Below are 16,623 nucleotides of genomic sequence, written 5' to 3'. Positions count from 1 at the left end.
TTTGGGGGACGTCACATCCGTCTGGGGTTGCTTTCCAATGCCGCGATGAACCATCTTGGCGAAAGCCTCCTCGCTTGCCCTCAACGGCCGACCCCGCTTGGAGCTTCGTGCTTCTTGTTGCTGTACTTCGGCATCATGTGAAAATTTGGGGGTGATTCCAATCGTACTGCACTTCTGACTGTAAGCAAGGCGAGAAACATCGAAAAATATGGGAAAGGAAGAATGTGGGTGGTAGTTTGCGGGGTAGAGGACCATGATGGGCTCCTGACGTTGGCAAGGTATCGATGTAATGTAAGTTAAAAGAGTGAAGGATAATCAGACAAGAGGAGGACGAAGAACAATCTATATAAACCCAATCATCATCCCCAGATGTCGTGATCAACCCTTCCAATTGCACAACATCAGCAACTCTCAGATCACTACCAAAAACAAACTTACAACCAATCCCACCTTAGATCAACCAGTCAACATGCAGTTCACCACCGTCGCCGTCGCCTTCTTCGCCAGCCTCGTCGCTGCCCAGGACCTTTCCCTCCTCCCCGACTGCGCGGTATGAAACACCTCACCTCACATCTTCCAGTCCTCCTCGCTCGTCTACCTCCAGATAGATAAACGACTCCTGGTGCTTCCAAGTTTCGAACCATGTGGCTGACAAGAAAAATCCTCGATATCTAGCGCCCCTGCTTCGTCGACAACTTCCCCATCTCGGGTTGTACTGACCAGACCGACTTCGCCTGCATCTGCGCGTGAGTTCTTGCCCCCTGTTTGGGACCCCTTCACGAGGCCCATTGACTGATATGTGCTGGATACCATCTAGTTCCGCCGCGTACAACAGCGCCGTGACCACCTGCGTCCTAGGTGCTTGCCAGCTTTCCGACGCGTAAGTGGACATTCTATCACTCTCTCTGCCTCTCTCTTCCCGAATGGAGGAGGGGGGGGGGGGTCAATCAAGCATTTCCAAATACTGACTTTTGGGCTCCTAGTCTTGCTGCCTCTACCTGGGCCCAGAACACCTGCGCCGCTGCTGGTGTTCCCATCTAGAGTGTGAACTCGACTCGAAAAAAATCCCACTCTCTGAAGCTGGTCACGGCTTAAATCCGACGTGGAGGAGTTGATGAGTGTAAGGGAGATGGGGGAGGTAGGGGGGAAGTTTTTGTTGTGTGAAGTGTACATATTCAGTGTGTGGACCACAACTCCAACTTAGTACATATATACGACGTAAAATGAGAAAAATCATTGCTAGAAAATATCCTTTCACTCTCATTGACTGTGAGGCATGAAAAGCTGGATCTGCATGGCCGGTGTATCGAGGGTTGGGGTGGCAGGGGGAATGCCTTCATAGGCACGCAAAGTGGGACTGCTTTTCAACAAGCGTCGTCCGTTGTAGTCGATGGCCGAGCGGTATAATTCTGGCTTTCATTAGCTAGAGGTTGTATGTTGGCTCACGGTCCTACATAATGCCATGGATAGCTTGTTTTTTTCTTCGGTCCTTTTTTTTCCCCATGCGTATTCTGCCTCATATTCACCATGATGGATACACTCGGCACCCTTCTCAGTGTCACACAGTACTTAGTTTCATCCGGCCGACTTGCTTGAGAACTTGCTATGAAAGAGAGTGGGGGTTCTCGGGGCCCCTTTCTTTGACTCTCTTGGAATGTGAGACTTGCTTAGGCGCATGTTTATTCGTGAGATAATGTAGTAACCTATGCCAGGTTATCGGTTCCTGAGGTGAGGGGAGGTATGATCATCATGCTTGGATCTGGAATCCAGAAGGCCGGCACGCTGATGGCAGCATCTTGGGGCACACACTTGATCTTTCGACACGTCACGATCAAGGGGACTTGAAGAAGTATAGAGGTCTTCCCAGCCGAACGCATTCCCAATATGAAGACGATTTTGAGAAGACGACTGGAGACTGATGGTCTGCTCTGCGTGGCTATACGCGAATGATCTAATTGCTTCACGTGGAACGTATAGATATCAGTGAATGATTGCCCTCTTCACAACGTCGTTGGCAACGTCTGGACACTTGCCTAGAGAACGACAGACACAATATAGGTACGGAGCTCATGCATGTGATGAAGATTCATCCCATGTATTACGGATGAGCGGCATAAATTGGAACAATATTCAGATCACATATATTGCGGGAAGCGCTTGTTATCGACAGTGATCTAGAATATCTCGTCTGAAGCTTCGGCCGTCTAATGGAAACAGAAAAAAGCACGAAAAGTGAGCACAAGCATGCTCTAGCCAGAGCAGAAGCCCCATGTGACGAACCCATAAACGCCAGTCATTAAAAGCTGATGTAAAGCTTTCTAGGATTTCCTTGTTGCTCCATATTTGCCAAAGATCAAGTCTTCCTCATCGACGTGAGTCAAGGCTCGGTCTCGACGAGTCGAGACTCGGCCGCATGGAGCTGCTGGAGCTCCTGCGACGGCGCGCTCGCTGCTCGCCCGGGTCCGACGGCCGCAGTCCCGACGACTTTGCAAACATGTTCAAGATGTCGGTCAGCGAGATGACACCGGTCAGACGGCCGGAGAGATGGGCGCCTGGCATGGCCGCGGCAGGTACAACGTGCGAAACCTGGGTCGGGAGAGGCGACTGAGGCGCGGAACCAATGCCCGGCACCAGCACTGAGGACGTTGTGGGCGCCAACAAGGGAGTAGCCGGTGCGGACGGAGACGGAGACGCTGATTCAACAACCCACATGCGATGCGACTGAGTTGCCACCAGCTTTGCTACAGTGTGCGCCAGCGTCGAGTACGGGTTCACGTAGAAGACCGGGAAAGAGTCGCGGCCGTGCTCGACGCCGCGCTCGCCTAGGATGACGGAGATGAAGTGCATGCAAGACTGCTTAAGCAAGGGCGCGTCGGCAGCATTCGTCAGATGCTTAACATCTACGGTGGAGATGTTTCCAACAACATTGTGGCCGTTGTCAATAACAGCCACGCTCGTCAGACCCTCGGCGTTCATGAGCGCCAGGGCGTCTCCTAGAATACTGTCGGAGCTACAAAACATTAGTTCATATCGCAAGCTAGCAAGAGGAGCGTGTTCTCACTTGACGGAAACGATTTGCTGTGTGCCGATGCCGAGATCGCGCAACAGGACGGGGTATAATCTGTCGATGGCGGGAAAATTGATGCCTTCATTCCAGAAGAACTCAATAACCTTGAGCTGAGTGAGGATGCCGATGACGTCGCCCGAGGGGTTTGTGACTAGAACGCGGTGGATACCGCTGCCAAACACTTCGATGGCTCGTTCCAGTGTCTCATCAAAGGGCAAGGTGACGAGTGACTCCTTGCGGCAAAGCGGCTGGATATCTCGTAGGGCTATACGGTCTCCTGTCTGGGCCTTGTTGACGATTTCGTCGTACAGAGGTACCTGCTCCTCGTCGGGCCTGGCGAGTCCTACAACTACGAGGAGATATGTGTTTAGGTCATTGTAGTCAAAGGTTGAAACAGCGGTTTTGGACGATGCATCTTCTCGGATCAGAACGACGTTGGACGGGCTGTGTTTAACGAGAGTCTACCACAGCGTGAGTACAAGATACAAAGCACTTGGACAAAATGAAGAGAGAACGCACCATCGAGGCCTCCTCGACACTGGTGTCCAGAGTGACCCATCTGAAGTCATCTTGGGCGACGAGCTCGTTGACCGAGATATCGCGCCAGTCGCGGCCTGCAAAGCGCGGGTTCGAGTGCTTATTGGCGGCAGGTGGGTGGTTGAGAAGATCCTGTACAGCAGCTTGGGTGAAGGAGGGGTGTCGCTGGGCGCGAGGCGAGCCAGGCGCGTTTCTCAGATTCTCGGCAAAGCTCTGACGATGAGCGTGGACATGGGTGGTCTTGTGCAGACTCGTCTGGGAGGGAGTTCGCTGAGGAACAGCAGGAGGTGAGGTTATGATGGCTTCGTCATTGTGCGCCCCGGACGTCGGTGTTGCGTCCATGGCTTAATTCGATCGGGAGATGTTGGTGCAACCTAGTACGAGACGGTCTACTCGGGATGTTGTAGCAAGATGGGCAGAACGATCAAGGGCGGGGTTTCGATGGTGGTTGGCGGCTTGCTATGTTGCTGCAGTTTAGTGACTTGCTTGTCCAGGATCTCGTGATGTCGGCTTAGCGTGAGTCTTCTTCAATGAGTAATGCCTTTTCACTTTGCAAAAGGCGCTTCTTTTGTGGTGGCTGAGGGGATTATTGACGAGGCGCCGAGAGATGAAGAAGTCAACGGTCGGCTGATTGCGCCCGAGAGCGACGGTTGCCCAGCCTGGGCCGGGGAAGCTGCACCGCCTTACGTAGAGCTATGGATCGCAATTGAGGGGCTCCAGTGATCTGACGGATCCCAAGGTGGCAGGGGAGGCGAACTTGACGTGCGCTTTCTACGGGGTGTTCCACGGCTCTCTTGGATATGGTACTTTATTGGTTAAAACGTGATTTGACTCGTGCAGAAGACGCTGAAGTTTTCGAACGTCGCGATGCCGGGATGATGGAGCAGCGAGATGACAGTGTGGTTTGAACTATGTGTAAAAGGTCTGAAGAGAGTTCTGGCAACGACCACCAACGCCGACGACCAGACTGAGGCGGGGAAAGGGAGAAAAGAAAAGAAGCAAGATGAGGGGTTGCAGCTACTGGACCTTACCTTAGGTACCTTAGCTAGGTACCTCCCTAAGGTAGTTGCCTTTGCCTAAGGTAAGGTGAGTGAAGCATCATGACAGGCGCTACGGAGGACGGTGGTAAAACTTAGCCACGACACGGCGAGGTTGCGTACCCCGGAGACGTAACCCCAGGGATAGAAACAGCGCCGGCGGGGAGTTTTTGGGTGCTGGACGTTGGAATGGACTGAGGTTGTCTACACTGCAAGTGTAAGGTAGGCAAGGAATCTGTCCGTTACCCCTCCTTCGACAGGTATGTTGGCAGACCGGGTTCTCATTGGTTACGTCTTCTTCACATACCCCATAAGCCAGATAACCTCCCCTTCCGCATACTTCGGTCAAATACATACCTACGGTATCTAGATACATTCTACCTTAATCATGTCAGACTGGTGTATACCTATATTAGATATAGGAAAGTTGGGATTTGGTCTCGGCCAACGTTCATCACCCATGGGATGTGGTCAATAGGGCAGATGAAGAATTCCATGCAAGATCCATTCCCCTTTTCGTCTCTTTCTTGTCGGCAGCCACCTGCAGCACCCTTGTGCATCTCCAGCACCATTGCAACCAGTCGTTTACTATTCGATTTGTGCCTGAGCCTTGCCATTCAGACGGGCTTTGTACATTGTATGTGGCCGGACATTTCGCCGTACCGTCTTGACTTTTAGCCTGAGAAAGGGCCGTCCCTTGATGCATCGCCTCATCTGTGACTAGAGAAATGTGTCCAAGCCTACCTCCGGGACGTAGGATGGCAGGCACAACGGTAGAAACAAAGGGCCTTGTCCGCAATACGGCCTGTACAGCCATTTTCCCTCGTCTTTTATACTAGGGCAGCCGGAAGCTTGGACGAAAATGTGAGTGCCTCAAGATAGGAAGCTCCTTGCTTGTGAGAGCTTCTCGGCTTCATGCAACACATCTTGACATGGTGAAGCTTGCCAGCAGGCTTTTCTTTCTTTTTGTGATTTCCTCGGCAGAGATTTTTCCTCTCATGTTTTCCCCCCACACATTCCATTACCGTGGCCGGATTCCATCTTATCGTTTGGCTGAGATGCTTTGATACTACTGATTGCGTTTGGTAGTTGGTGGGCGAGTTGGTTCGATTGGATACCTATCACTGTAATCAACGTAGTGTTAATTGTCAGATGACAAAATTTAGACATTGTCCTTTTGGGATTGTATCGTCACTATGTCTCTTGGGTAGAGTTTTGGCATTTTGGGGCATACCAGCCAACGGGTTCCTTGGTAACCGACGGCCTGGAAAGAAGTTGACGAGCGTTGCTCTCTCTCTCTCTCTTTCTCTCACTGCCCGTCTGCGTGCCTGTGCATTGGAGGGAACCTTGATCAAACGTTGACCCTGTCAGTGGAGACCAGTCTTCACATGCAACCACAGCCAGTCAAAAGTCCAAGTCACTAACAAATTATTCAATACGTACACAGGATGGGGATGTGACGATGTACCTACTCCGTAAGGTACCGTTGGCACTTACACAGCAGAACCCCTCCCATCCGTCACCCCTCCTCCCCCTCCTCAAGCTGGGGCCAGGGGCGGGCAGACCACCGACAGCCCAGGGACAGCGCGTTTTCGTGCCTTGAGTTGCTAATAATGCTGCCTCGTACATACCACCACGGCACCACGGGTACAAATCTCGTCGCAACACCACCTCAATAAACTAGGTACCTACTATGTAAGGCAGGTAAAGTGACCACGGACGCCGGGCGGGAGGGACGTACAGGTGGAGCCCACCTTTGAGCAACAGCCCCGCCAAAAACCTGCCAAAATTATTGTCATTTTTTGCAGGTTTCCCCTCCACGACAAGAAGACCCGAAGAAGACCCCCCAGTCCTGGTCCCTCACCATCGCGGGCTTGCTGCCTCACTTTTTTGACTCCCGCATGGTCCTTTGTTTTTTTTCTCTTCCCTTTCGACCCAAAAAAAAAAAAACCTCCCTCCACCACCCGAACCGTGCCTCTTGAAGCACACGAAAACTCGTTGCGATCAGTCCCTTCTTCCAGAAGACGACTGCATATACCCGCCCTCCTCCCTATCCTCGTCCGACACGCGTTCGCTTACTTTGGCGCACCAAGACTGGGAAAAAATTAAGGTCCAGAGACATTGGGCCACCGAAAAGGGTAAAAAAGTACCCCTCAGAACAAAACATAACCCGACGCCGACTCTTATCCGCCTCTCCCCCGCGTATACCCTACCTCTTTTTTCGACAAGCTTTGCGCCCTCGACAACCTCACACCGCCCCGGCTGCGCTGTCTTGGGGCTGGTAATTAATTAATCTGCAAAACCACCAGCAGACGACTCGACTACCAACCACCCTCACCCTCTCCCGTCTCAGTCGCAAATATGTCTGTCCTCCCCCCAGACGTCCACGCAGAGCTCTCGCAGCTGCTGCAAGCTCTCCAATCCCCAGACAACTCGGTTCGATCGCAGGCCGAAGACCACCTTCAAAATAACTGGACCGCCACCCGACCCGAGGTTTTGTTGATGGGCCTCGCTGAGCAGGTTCAAGTCGGTTCTGATGCTTCGGTACGCTCTTCCACCCTGCACCTCACGCATCCGCCTCTACCTTCCCTCGCCGTTCCTACGCATGTAAACACAAACGTTCTTCTGACCTCCAGCTAACCGCGCCACCTTGCTTACCAGATACGCTCCTTTGCCGCCGTTATTTTCCGAAGAATCGCCTCCAAGAGCCGCAAGAATGACCGCGGCGAGCTGGTTGATATGTTTTTGTCCTTGTCTCAGGACCAGGCTGCCGTCATCCGCCAGAAGCTTCTCGAGAGCCTCGGCGGTGACTTCCAGCGTGCCGTGAGAAACAAGATCAGTGACGCTGTCGCTGAAGTCGCGAGGCAATACACCGAAAACAGTACGTCGACACACACATTCTGCTTCCACATGCTTTGGGACGTTCTGAGCCTAACACCATGGCAGATGATTCCTGGCCCGAGCTGCTGGGCGGTCTCTTCCAGCTTAGCATAGCGCCCGACGCCGAGAAGAGAGAGACGGCGTTCCGCGTCTTTGCCACGACGCCGGGTATTATCGAGAAGCAGCACGAGGACACCGTTATCCAGGCCTTCCAGAAGGGCTTCAAAGACGATTCCGTTCAGGTAGGAGAATTTCGATCCGTTTGCCATCGATATCAAACCGGCTGACTTTCATCAAGGTGCGCCTGGCCGCCATGGAGGCGTTTGCGGCCTTCTTCAGGAGCTTGGGAAAGAAGGCGCAGCCCAAGTACTACCCTCTTATTACCGATGTTCTCAACATCATGCCGCCTATCAAGGAGAGCCACGACTCTGAGGACCTTAGCAGCGCCCTTGTCGCTCTGATTGACATGGCCGAGACCGCGCCCAAGATGTTCAAGCCTCTTTTCGGCAACTTGGTCAAATTCAGCATTTCCGTCATCCAGGACAAGGAGCTTGATAATCTTTGCCGCCAAAACGCTCTCGAGTTGATGGCTACTTTTGCCGACTACGCACCGTCGCTGTGCCGCAAGGACGAGACCTACACAAACGATATGATCACCCAGTGCCTCAGCCTCATGACTGACCTCGGCGAGGACGATGACGATGCGGCTGAGTGGCTGTCATCTGACGATGTGAGTGACACTTTTTGGACTGTCTGAAATTTTCATCATTGGAGTACTAACACTTCTATAGCTGGACCAAGAGGAAAGCGACCAGAACCACGTCGCTGGAGAGCAGTGCATGGACAGACTCGCCAACAAGCTTGGCGGCCAGACCATCCTGGCACCGACCTTCAACTGGCTGCCCCGCATGATGACCTCCATGGCCTGGAGAGACAGGCACGCAGCTCTGATGGCTATTTCCGCCATCTCTGAAGGCTGCCGGGAGCTCATGATCGGTGAGCTCAGCCAGGTTCTCGACTTGGTTGTTCCTGCGCTCAAGGACCCGCATCCCCGTGTGCGCTGGGCTGGTTGTAATGCTCTTGGCCAGATGAGCACCGATTTCGCGCCCAAGATGCAGACCGACTACTACGATCGTGTTCTCAAGGCCATCATTCCGGTCCTCGACTCTCCTGAGGCTCGTGTCAAGTCGCACGCTGCTGCTGCCCTCGTCAACTTCTGCGAGGAGGCCGAAAAGTCCATTCTGGAGCCCTACCTCGATGAGCTTCTGTCTCACCTCTTCCAGTTGCTCCAGAACGAGAAGCGCTACGTCCAGGAGCAGGCTTTGTCGACCATCGCCACTATCGCCGATGCTGCCGAGGCTGCCTTCTCCAAGTACTACGATACCCTCATGCCTCTGTTGGTCAGTGTTTTGCAGAGAGAAAACGACAAGGAGTTCCGCCTTCTCCGCGCCAAGGCTATGGAGTGCGCTACGCTGATCGCCCTGGCTGTTGGCAAGGAAAGACTTGGCCAAGATGCCATGACTCTTGTCCAGCTCCTTGCCTCCATTCAGCAAAACATCACCGATCCTGATGACCCTCAGGCGCAATATCTGATGCACTGCTGGGGACGTATGTGCAGAGTCCTCGGCCAGGAGTTCCTTCCCTTCCTGCCCAACGTCATGCCACCTCTTCTCGAGCTCGCCAGCGCCAAGGCCGACATCCAGCTCCTGGACGACGACGATCAGGTCGAGCAGATCCAGCAGGAGGAAGGTTGGGAACTTGTCCCTCTCAAGGGCAAGATGATTGGAATCCGGACTAGCACGATGGAGGACAAGAACATGGCCATTGAGCTGCTTGTTGTGTACGCTCAGGTACTCGAGGGAAGCTTCGCCCCTTACGTGGCCGAGATTATGGAGAAGATTGCCCTCCCTGGTCTGGCCTTCTTCTTCCACGACCCCGTCAGATTCATCTCGGCCAAGTTGGTGCCTCAGCTTCTGAGCTCCTACAAAAAGACGTACGGTAGCCCATCAAACGAGCTCGCCGGGCTCTGGGCTGCGACTGTGGATAAGCTTCTCGAGGTGTTGACCGCGGAACCTGCGATTGATACTCTCGCAGAGATGTACCAGTGCTTCTACGAGTCTGTCGAAGTCGTTGGCAAGGAGTGCCTCACCGCCGACCACCTCTCTCGCTTCATTGACTCAGTCCACTCTGCCATCGAAGACTACAAGGACCGTGTTGCTCAGCGTCTCGAGGACAAGGAGGGCCTTCCGGTCGAGGATGCGGAAGACGAAGCCGAGGACGTTTTGTTGGCCATCGAAGACGACCAGACACTCCTGTCTGATATGAACAAGGCCTTCCATGCCATTTTCAAGAACCACGGTGCCGCTTTCCTCCCATCATGGGAGCGCCTGCTTCCCACTTACGAGGGCTTCCTCAAGTCAGAAGACCCTACCCAGCGCCAATGGGGTCTCTGCATTATGGACGATGTGCTGGAGTACTGCGGTACCGAAAGCCAAAAGTACGCCAACCTCATCACCCAGCCCCTGGTTGATGGCTGCAGGGACTCATCGCCCGCCATCCGCCAGGCCGCGGCCTACGGTATTGGTGTGGCTGCCCACCGTGGAGGTCTTCCTTGGGCTCAGTTTTTGGGAGGCGCTCTGCCTTTCCTCTTCCAAGTGACGCAGGTTCCCGAGGCGCGGAGCGAGGACAACGTCTACGCAACGGAGAATGCTTGTGCTGCCATTGCCAAGATTCTTCACTTCAACGCCGGCTCAGTTCAGGACCCTAACAATATCGTGGCTCAGTGGATCGAGACCCTTCCCGTCACAAATGACGAGGAGGCCGCGCCCTACGCCTACGCCTACCTGGCAGAATTGATTGACAAGTGAGTATATTTCCAAGACGAGGGTAGTCAAATATGACTGATGCTAATTCATGAATTCAGGCAACATCCGGCTGTTGTTGGCCAGGCTGGTAAGATCTTTGTGCTCACTGCACAGGCTCTGGAGGCAGACTCCTTGGCAGGACAGACTGCAAGCCGCGTAGTACTCGCCATCAAGGCTCTTCTGTCCCAGGCAGGCGTGGACCCTACACCGCTGCTTCAGCAGTTCTCGCCCGAATCTCAAAGAGCGATCACCTCGTACTTTTCTTAGGAGATGAGCTTGCGCATGAAATACTGGGATGACGTGTTGCACACACCCGCAACGAAGAAGACACGCTGAGGACGCCGCGGACCGCTGTACTAGAAGAGAAGCAGTCGATGATACCACAAGCACCGAGCGGTCGAGGGAGGGCCTATGAGGCACGAGAAACAGCGCTGGGCTTGGATAGCTGCTGAAGCAGACTCGGAGCCAAGGTCCGGCGTGGGGCGATTTCGGTGGCAAAAACAAGAGGATACAGCGCGGGGTGGACACTATTGTAAGGGGGTTCAGTTCTACAGTACCCCCGGTTTTATCATCAAGCAGTCCCCTCTTCAGCGGTGCCATAAGTGATGGCAATATGATGATATAGAGAGGGGTGGTTGTTTTACGAATAGAAATTCACGCAGATGAGATATGCCCAATGATTGGAAGTTTGGCTCGAAATAAGACGAATTCGCGTTTACCTGAACAAGGAGGTGTTGGTGTTTACTTTATCGTGAGGTATCACCGGGAAGGAACGGCGGAGTGACGTTAATAACGAAAGACGACGGGGTTCGATGAAAGAGACGTCCTTCTTTGGCATCACCCGTACTATCTTCGCCTTCCCCACCATGTCTGTCAGACCCAGTACACTGGCGTTGGTAGAGAAAAGTCCGAAGCAGGCTGAACGAGCTGAGCACCGGAAATGGCAATCTCGAAAGAAACGTAGCGGCAACGCCTGACGCCCCAACGCCTTGGGTGACGTACTTGTTTGGAGGGGTCTCGTCTTCAGCTTTCTCGGCCCAGGTGGTTTGTGGACTTGTGTACGATCCTGGATGCTTTTATTGCCTTCTCGGGCATATCCTTTTGAGGCTGGAGATGGATCTAGAGCTAGGAAGCTCGAATGGGAACGTGGTTATGGAATGAATGGCGTCTTTTTTTCACGTGCTGAGCTTGGCGTAGCTGAGATGGGGCGTACCTTGTCGAACCATTTTTTGTTTGATTTTAAGCGTTCTGAGGACCTTACGGACGAAGTGTGAATGAGTCACCCTACTCTTCGCGGCCAGCCTTCAGACTTTGCTTCTATTCTACTCTTTCCCGGTATTCTGACCTTTTCTCCTGTCCCAGACCAAAGCCCTCCTCCCCATTCCCTCACTCGCACCCGATATAATAGGATTTCCATCTGCAAACAAGCACATACGACCACACCCATCGGAGAATTCGGGATCCCGTCCGCTCTCCCATAGACAAGCCGATGAGGGCCAGATTAGTAGTTGAGTCGGTGACGATCAGCGAATACCTGGTGTTGTATGTTTTCATTTTTGGAGTTTTGCTTGGTCAGTGGTAGCCGGGTTTATTGGTGGGTTACGATGTTGCTTGGAGGGCAACAGTTTTGGTAAAGCTGATTGGTTGACTGATGAATTCCTTCAGCAAGAAAAAAGAAAACAAAAAAAGGCAAGTCATGGAGAATTCAATATGGGCAAATGGGATTGCCATGGCTGTTCGCCACCCCTCCTTACTGGACCGAAAGGTGTGTGGAAATCGGATATGGCGGGGTGGGTGGTTCAGACTTACACCCCGGACCTCGCTTGACTTGCACCTGAGGTTCCTACACCTAGATGGTAGAGAAAGCCACTGGCCGATATCTGGGAGAGATTTTCTCTTCTTACTTAGCTACGAGTCGATTTTGGTTGGCCCGGTTCCCTAGTGAGATGTTTGACAAGTCTTAGAATCTCGGAAGTCAACCTCAAAGGTCCAAAGTACAAGTCGGACCGGGAGTCGGATAAGGTCCTTCTGTTTCTTCTTCTTCGTACTCCCATCGTAAGGGATGGCGGCGGGGAGGCGGAGGAGTGGAGGAGGGGGACAAGAAAGCATTATTCTGGTGTTACCGCGTTCTTTCTTCTCTTCTGCATCGATTGTGAGAATGCCATGCTGGGTATGGGGATCTGTGTGACACGGTTACTCGGGAGATTGATTGCTTGTTCGTCGTACAGAGACACAGAGACACAGAGACACGCATCTCGCATGCCCCGAGCTTTCGATTTTTAAAGATGACTAGGTATATTCGGATCATATCCGGCCTACGGATCTCTACTAAGGAATCGTTGTTGTGCGAGATGCTGTTGTGTTGCTCATCAACGGTTCTCTTGCATTGTGATCCCCGAGGTTTTTCGTCGACACCATCGGAAAGCGCACTTTGATTCAAGATGTGGTCTGCTAACTAGCTAGAGGGACAGGGCACGTCAGGTTTTGCGGGTGGTGTTCAAAAACGGACGGGGAGGTGCTAGTGATGCATGCCCGTTACGTTATCTTCAAGTACGCGTGCTGGTAGCCTCAGCTCGCTGCAAGGAGAAGTACAGTCGGATTCGCATCCGTTTACGAGGCTCAGGTTACTACGACGTAAATGGCGATGGTTCTGTCTCATGCTTCAATGAATGCAAGAGGTAAAGCTCTTCTGCGCATGACTTTGGCAACGCGACCAAAATTCGAGTCTGTGGATGATGAGGAGACGTCTCTTCTAGCATAACTAGCAACATATATCGTCAAGGTATGCCATTCTTTTGCTGATCTTTACTGCTTTCGGGGCTATTCTGGTGGGCGAGAGTCACATGGCAGACCACAGGTGCGCTGTTGAGTGTGGTGCTTGTGGCGGTTGGCTGAGGTCTCATGTGGCGCCGAAACGCGGGCAGGCACGGCAGGATAGGTTCAGTCAGGAAAGAGGCAAAACTAGGTATCGTGTGAGCACGTAAGGTTAGGTAGGTAGACAGAGAGTTTGGGGCACATCTCAGCTTTGGGGTTAGAACGAGGCTGCTGCCGAGGGGGGCTGGCTGGCTGGCTGGCTGGCTGGCTGGCCAAGTGGCTGCCGCCGAGTCAGGGGCCTTGTCAGCGATCTTTACGGCGGAGGGCACGACGGGTAGATCGTGAATAAGCATCACGAAGGTTTGTTGTGTGAGACGAGCGGGCGGGCGGTGGCATTGGCTGCAGGATGTTTGTGGTTAACCCAGGTTCGGGCCGCTGCTCAGGCCTGCCTGGATTTCTTTCCCAGTCTCGGCGATGCGAAAGGATTAATGGTCTTTTTGCTGTGTGCGGGTAGGGAGTGATCGAGGGCGCGTGGCAGAGTGCCAGAGAGGGTCGATCGCCGATGACATGGGAAATCGAAAGTGGATGGATGGGAGATGGTGTCGATGCATATTTAGAAATGGTGAATGGGAGAAACCCTAGGTGCCATGGTGCCTAGGTGTGCAGTCTTTACCTACGCTAGGGGAGATGAAATGGGGAATGCACTTTGCTCACGTTCTCTCCTCACATAATTGGTTTCCTTAATAGGTTTCCTGCTGTGCTACTGCAGCAAGTGGTGCCGTAGTTGGCGGGAGAGAAAGATGGGATGGGACCAACAGTTCGTTTTGCTGCTCGAGCTTGGGTGCAGTTGACCTGTTTGTAACCAAAGTAAGGTAGTCAAGAACTGCAAGGTATGAGTGCGGTACGAGAGTGTTGTTGGTGTGTTGGAGGTGAGCACGTCAGAAACCAAGGGTGTCAAGGGAAGGAAGGGGGTAGGAGACTAGACTTTCAGTGGGGAGTTGGTGCTGCAGCTGTTTGGGTTGGTCTGGCGTTCCGTGTGTGAGTGTCGGGTCAATCTAAGGCTGTCCAAGGCGGCAAGGCCCCAGGAGAAATGACGAAATGGATTTCTGCTGGGGAAAAGTCAACTCTGTCCGTGCTTGTCCTGCTCGCAAGCCCATCCCTGCTTGTATGGTGCTGCGTACGTGAGTACCGTTTTCAGTCTCTGGATGATGGTAAGGCACCGCTTGAATGATCAAATAACATTTGGCAGTACTTGGTCGAGGGACAGATGGCAGACAAAAGTAAGTAGTATGATTCCAACAAGTCGATATGCGGTGTAGATGCAAGTTGGCCAGGTTGGATGGCACTACCTACTTTTGCTCATCTGTCGAAATCGTGGAAAAGACATGGGAAAGTGTGGCGGTCCGTTTATTGGTTGCAGGAACATGGAATCAAGACAGGTACAAAGTACGTATCCTCCTTCTGTCGCTTCTCCCTCCATTCAGCGTCCAGTCTGAATGCAAGGGTGGGGTTATCCCTCTCCACTCGAGGGGTACATCCAGACAGCCTACACATTGGTCCAGGGCAATACATAAAGTAATGTATATTGCGTGTAGCCACACCCAGCACCCCCAAATGATGACGAAAGAGGTTTCTCTCGAGCACGATTGGCGTTATCTTGTGGCATGGCGGGCACATACTTTACCATTCCATTTGCTGCTGGCATTCTTCAAACGCACCTCTTGAGTGTTGGGGATTCTTGGGAGAAGCCTTGGGGGCCATGGGGGCTTACAGTCGGCGCATTCTCATAGGCAAGAAAGAGGAACAAACCAAGCCTTGCGCCTTACACTACTAGACCTCCTCACTCATTCACTCACTCAGCAAGCCCAATGACCCAGGTGGGGGGATGCCCTGTTTCCACGAGATGCTGCATGCCATGCACCAAAACTAAGGTACGGACACCTACCCGCGTCCCGTCAGCCACGGGCAGCATCTTCAACATTCCACCCAACTCCTGCCACGGCCGAGAAATCGGAACACCACAGATCCACGACGGATCGCAGCTTCTTGACCGGCCTATTTCCTTTCAATTTGTCTTGAACACCTCAGCTAGCCGCAGTCTTCAAACTTCAGACAGTCTCTGACTTCACTCAGCATGGTGCTGCCACGCGCAATCCATGCTTATCAAATCTCTCCCACCGGCTCTGATCCGGACGCAGTCACGTAGGGCATATCGCTCGGCACACCATTCCTGTCACATGGGGTTATTTGGGTCTTCTTCTCCTCTGGTTTCTTTCTGGCGGCTCCGAACTTCCGGGTAGGGCAGTTCTCCAGAATAGCCATTCACCTCATACCGTGTTGATTGATTTCCTGCATAAAAGGCTGCTTACACTATTGCAATTGTATAGAAACAACCAGGTCGTTTTCACCCTGTCAAACCTGTCTAGAGCATGATGGCCCATCACCATCACATACCCGGTGAAACCAAGGTAGTACCTTATTACGGATACGGTGAAGTCCAAGAACCGAGGAGAAGGACAGAGAACGGGGCCTGGGGTCGTACAACCTTAGAAACGATGTGCCATGCCGAAGATCCCATGGCCGGCATGCCCTGTCTCGGTGGTCTTCCTCCGGCGGTGGGGGATACCTCACTTCTCAGTCAAAGAGGATTCAGGAATACCTAGGCACATAGGCACATTTGGCGCAGGGCAGGCAACCTCCCGCCGCCAAAACATGCCGGATCAGCACGGGCACTATTGAAGGAAGGGTGGTAGGGTAGACGGCTCCCAGGTGCCAGGGACCTCTCGTCTCGTTTCCTCCCCGTCCCAGTCCCCGTCCCAGTCCTCGTCCGTCGCTACCCAAACGCGCCGAGTCTTTTCAATGTAAACCCAACCTGGGAAGTATCCGCAAGGAAATAGGCAGTGGCACCCAGCATCCCCGGTCCACTCCAGCGCACCGGGCTCTCAAATGATGGAAGCGACCGTGACTGTCCGCTCTTTCGCCCTTAATGCTGCCCGCCCACGTCCAAGGTAAGGTAAGCGGATAGCAAGGCAAAGCCAAGTATCTCTCGGGCGCAATTAGGTACCTATCGGACTTCTTGTACCATGAGAAGAACATGGCAATACATCAGCCGCCGAGCCGTGGGCCCTGCTGCCATGCCGCCCCCAATCACGTCTCTTCCCCCCTTCGCCTGTCCGTCCACCACTACGTAAGGTACGGAGTACATAGTTACATAGTTACTTACTGCGTACTGCGTACTGTGAACTGCCAGGTGGGTGACTGGGCACACTGGAATCAACCACCGAGAACGTCCATCAAACTCCATCTTCCCTCCCCGCAACAAAGCCAACCTGGGTCCTCCCACGACTGTTTCTCACATCTGCTCCCACCACGGCCGGCCTCCGAATCCACCGACGCCCAATTCTTCGACACGACAAGACTCGAC

At 53.2% G+C, this 16,623-nt stretch overlaps 3 protein-coding genes across 3 annotated transcripts; 2 read left to right on the top strand and 1 right to left on the bottom strand.

The window, feature by feature from the left end:
* Positions 1-330: 330 nt before the first annotated feature.
* BDZ83DRAFT_619308 (CFEM domain-containing protein) lies at positions 331-1,243 on the top strand. Its single transcript, XM_060508114.1, has 4 exons — positions 331-550; positions 676-746; positions 818-880; positions 984-1,243. Exons 1-4 carry the CDS (start codon positions 470-472, stop codon positions 1,039-1,041), a joined length of 273 nt encoding a protein of 90 aa, XP_060365641.1. The 5' UTR covers positions 331-469; the 3' UTR covers positions 1,042-1,243.
* Positions 1,244-1,953: 710 nt separating this feature from the next.
* BDZ83DRAFT_300430 (uncharacterized protein) lies at positions 1,954-4,220 on the bottom strand. The gene is made up of 3 exons (XM_060502249.1): positions 3,587-4,220; positions 3,062-3,528; positions 1,954-3,010 (listed from the first exon to the last, which is right to left on the bottom strand). The coding sequence occupies exons 1-3, from the start codon at positions 3,944-3,946 to the stop codon at positions 2,365-2,367; spliced, it is 1,473 nt and encodes a 490-aa protein (XP_060365640.1). The 5' UTR covers positions 3,947-4,220; the 3' UTR covers positions 1,954-2,364.
* A 2,782-nt stretch (positions 4,221-7,002) lies between these two features.
* BDZ83DRAFT_751629 (armadillo-type protein) lies at positions 7,003-10,652 on the top strand (the record flags this gene model as incomplete). The annotated part of the gene is made up of 6 exons (XM_060514079.1): positions 7,003-7,185; positions 7,303-7,522; positions 7,588-7,763; positions 7,820-8,251; positions 8,313-10,384; positions 10,445-10,652. 6 exons carry the CDS (start codon positions 7,003-7,005, stop codon positions 10,650-10,652), a joined length of 3,291 nt encoding a protein of 1,096 aa, XP_060365639.1.
* Between the last annotated feature and the right edge of the window lie 5,971 nt (positions 10,653-16,623).

This window comes from Colletotrichum acutatum (assembly GCF_030867785.1).
Source record: "Colletotrichum acutatum strain CBS 112980 chromosome Unknown BDZ83scaffold_40, whole genome shotgun sequence".
Classification (NCBI taxonomy): domain Eukaryota; kingdom Fungi; phylum Ascomycota; class Sordariomycetes; order Glomerellales; family Glomerellaceae; genus Colletotrichum; species Colletotrichum acutatum.
Note: the sequence above shows the minus strand (reverse complement) of the source record. Positions and strands in the feature narration are given on the sequence as shown.

What these genes read in the sequence shown, in the direction of transcription:
- BDZ83DRAFT_619308 (XM_060508114.1), top strand. Translation starts at nt 470, where the DNA reads ATGCAGTTCACCACCGTCGCCGTCGCCTTCTTCGCCAGCCTCGTCGCT. An exon ending in GACTTCGCCTGCATCTGCGC is followed by an intron (nt 747 to 817) that starts GTGAGTTCTTGC and finishes GATACCATCTAG; the next exon opens with TTCCGCCGCGTACAACAGCG. An exon ending in GCTTGCCAGCTTTCCGACGC is followed by an intron (nt 881 to 983) that starts GTAAGTGGACAT and finishes TTGGGCTCCTAG; the next exon opens with TCTTGCTGCCTCTACCTGGG.
- BDZ83DRAFT_300430 (XM_060502249.1), bottom strand. Translation starts at nt 3,946, where the DNA reads ATGGACGCAACACCGACGTCCGGGGCGCACAATGACGAAGCCATCATA. An exon ending in GTGTCGAGGAGGCCTCGATG is followed by an intron (nt 3,529 to 3,586) that starts GTGCGTTCTCTC and finishes ACGCTGTGGTAG; the next exon opens with ACTCTCGTTAAACACAGCCC. An exon ending in CAGCAAATCGTTTCCGTCAA is followed by an intron (nt 3,011 to 3,061) that starts GTGAGAACACGC and finishes AATGTTTTGTAG; the next exon opens with CTCCGACAGTATTCTAGGAG.